The 3,339-nt window shown below is 33.2% G+C and overlaps 1 protein-coding gene across 4 annotated transcripts in view; it reads right to left on the bottom strand.

The window, feature by feature from the left end:
- Positions 1 to 2,077: 2,077 nt before the first annotated feature.
- The window catches only part of LOC107694473 (centromere-associated protein E-like), a 54,510-nt gene continuing 53,248 nt past the window's right edge, over positions 2,078 to 3,339 (bottom strand). For 3 of the 4 annotated variants that reach the window (XM_016494170.1, XM_016494172.1, XM_016494171.1), the window contains exon 54: positions 2,079 to 2,242. In XM_016494170.1, coding sequence (XP_016349656.1) covers positions 2,124 to 2,242 — 119 coding nt within the window. In that variant the 3' untranslated portion in view covers positions 2,079 to 2,123. Of the gene's footprint in view, positions 2,243 to 3,339 lie in introns of all 4 variants that reach the window. The other variant, XM_016494173.1, reaches the window with a different exon arrangement.

Below are 3,339 nucleotides of genomic sequence, written 5' to 3'. Positions count from 1 at the left end.
GTTTGTCTTCTCATCATTCATGCAGGTTTTAAACACATTTGAGACGCAACAGAATACTTGCACTTTCTGGCCATACTTTAATCAATCTATAAATAAATAAAAATGTGTAATTTACTATTGAAATTAACTGCAACTTATTCAAATATAACAAACACAAATACAGAACAGTAGTTTTCATGCAGCAATTAATGCATAAACTTGCTCTCCTCTCAGATGCTCGTCATGTATGTGAGAATAAAGTCAGTCACAATCATAATAATATGCCGTTATTACAGATGAGCTGATGTTATTATTATTATTATGGTCACTCACCTGCGGGATCCGCGTTCTGCATCGCGTCTGTCTGATGCTTCACACACAGAATTTAATTCACAAAATAAAGTCTATAAAGAGACTTTTCCGGCGTGTTTATAATAATCCCGCGTCAGTGCCGCAGCGGAGACAACACTCTACAAACACAGAGTAGAGTAGAGTAGAGTAGAGCTGTAGTCAAGACCACCTGATCTGTGTTGAGACCAGCACTACTCTAATTCACTGCTTCAGAAACGGCTTATTTTTAAACCATTAAATACAATTAGAATAAGACACTATATAGAGCTGTTACAATCAAATTAAATCACTAACAAAACTCATCCACGCACACCATTACAAATGCACATATGTTGAGAATAGTGCTTTAAAAAATAACTTTTCTTTATTGAATATTTGCATAAAAGCATTATCAAATGTGTGAAAACAGCTCTCTTGCTCTTGTGATATTGCTTAATTAGATCATATTTTAGGCAATATAAAAACAGATTTCATACAATTACTTTTTTGCAACAATATCTTGAATTTTGTGGGTATTTGTATTAATTTGGTGAGATTTTTGAGACGATCTCTCAAAAAAGAGATGCCTCAAGATAACTTAAATGTAGTGCTGTCCAACGATTAATCGCATCCAAAATAAAAGTTTTGGTTTACAGAATGTGTGTACTATGTATATTTATGTATATATAAATACACACACATGCCTGTATATATTTAAGAAAAATATGTTGTTTATATAATAAATATATTTATATATAATATAAATATATACATGTAAATATTTTCAAAATACATAATATATACAGTACACATATTCCATTAAAACTTTTATTTTGGATGCGATTAATCGCAGTTAATCGTTTGACAGCACTACTTCAAATGATTTAAAATAAGACAAAACAAGCATTGAAATAAGATACTGCACATCGACTAAAAATTCAAGATATTTCTTAGTATTTGGTTATTTTTATAATAAATATACATCTTTCTAGTCATGCTAATCTCTAAAATATTTTGGACAAGTGGAGGGGCAAATCCCAAATCCTCTTAGTCTGAAACCAAGACTAGACTGAGTACAAATGTGGTCGAGACCGAGACAAGACCGTCATAAAATGGTCTAAAGACCGGCCTCAAGTACTACAAAACTACAGTAGAGTCCATTTCACTGGCAATAAACTCATTTAAAAACTAAAGCTGAACTGTTAAAGTTCAAGATCAATTCTGAATGTTGGCTTGACAAAGACTTGCCTGTAAACATTTAAAAATCACGTAAAGCAATATATAAAAAAAAAAAAAAAAAGTTGCAAGAACGTTTTGCTAACATACCCTTCTAGGTTATAAACGTTATTTCAGAAGTGTTAAAAACATTTTGTCCTTTGGTTATGCAAATGTTAAGTGAACGTTCCATTGTATCATTTTGCAAATATAATGGGAATGTTACATTTGAATGTTCTCTGAAAATTCTAACTAGTAACATTTAAAAAAAACATTAAACAAACATCTAAAATGTTTCAAATTACGTTTTTGTGATGTTTTGAAGACATTACTACAGATCAGATAAACTAACAAATATTCTATTAATGTTTGTTCATAACTTTGACAGAACATTAGCCAAAGTTCTGACATCATTCCCTCATAACTGGGAATATAGCAAATCTCAGCTGCGTTACTGTTTGTATAACAGAACGTGTAACCAATATAAACCGAACAATTCAAATCAACAAAACAAAACACCTGAGCATTTTAAACGCTGACTTTATTTACATTAAAACAGAAAGTGTCAACAAAAACATACAAGAAAAAGACAACAGCGATTACTGCGTTGGGCATGCGTTAGCATTGCCGCTAGCATCAGGCTTTGCTGGAGAAGAGTTAGGAATCTGCCACCAGTCTTTAATTGGAGCTGCATCTGATGCCGCGCTGGAGCTGGAATCTAAAACAAACACGGACAGAGTTAGAGGAGCATTCACGTCACGTGTATTTCTATAGCACTTCATACAACACAGATTGTTTTAAAGCAGCTTCACACTAATAAACACAAAATAAGATGAAAAGCGATACTGTTTTATGAATATTGTCATTTAAACCCACACTAAAGCCAAAGGTGACAATGAAACCAAACTCCATCAGGTGACAGAAATGGAGAAACCAGGCACTATTGTTCTGTTATTAGGGCTGCACGGTAATCGTTAAACGGTTAATCATTGCTCATAAATATCAGGATTATTGCTAGGGGTGTAAATCGAATAGCTCGTCACGATATGATACGATATCGATTCTCATACCCAGCAATACGATATTTGCAGATACCACAAAAAATTCTACTCTACGATTCGATACAGAAGTATATTGATCGATTTATTGATATTATATACCTATTTTAAACATCCATCTACATGTTTAACTACTCACAAATATATAACATGAACATTTATCTGAAATTTTCACATCCTGTACTTCAATTGGGACATTTCACAACAAAAAATAGGCCTACATTTTTTTTTTAAATAAACAAAATAAATACATAAAAAAAATAAAATAAAAAAAAGAAGTCACGTAAAATCAGTAATCTGATGACATAACAGTCAAGAAAGTCTTTCAGGCTTCTGTGCTAAAAATATGAAATGTGTAAAATAGGGAGGGATGCACCGAATGTTCGGCAACCGAAATTATTCAGCCGGGTTCGGTATCCGGCCCAGTGTTTCATTTTGTTCGGTTTCGGCTTCGGCCAAGAATTTTCATTTCGGTGCATCCCTAGTGTAAAACAGTGTAAATCCTCATTAGGAAACAACTAAAACGAGGTACTCCAGTTGTACAGCCTGGTGACTGCGTTTGACTTCGGTGATTGCCAGTTGATGAGCGGGAAGGGAATAAAATAATTTAAATATTAACAAATTACTACAAGTGGAAAAATCCATCAACTGTCCTGAGCTTCCTTAACGCTGGCCCTGGGCACATGGCAAAATTGCATTTTGATCAATGAAAACTAAAATTTAAAGCGACAATCAAAAATCCCTGATTTTCCATGAC

Source organism: Sinocyclocheilus anshuiensis, unplaced genomic scaffold, assembly GCF_001515605.1.
Source record: "Sinocyclocheilus anshuiensis isolate Anshui unplaced genomic scaffold, SAMN03320099.WGS_v1.1 scaffold2585, whole genome shotgun sequence".
Lineage (NCBI taxonomy): Eukaryota > Metazoa > Chordata > Actinopteri > Cypriniformes > Cyprinidae > Sinocyclocheilus > Sinocyclocheilus anshuiensis.
This window is presented reverse-complemented; position numbering and strand designations above follow the sequence as displayed.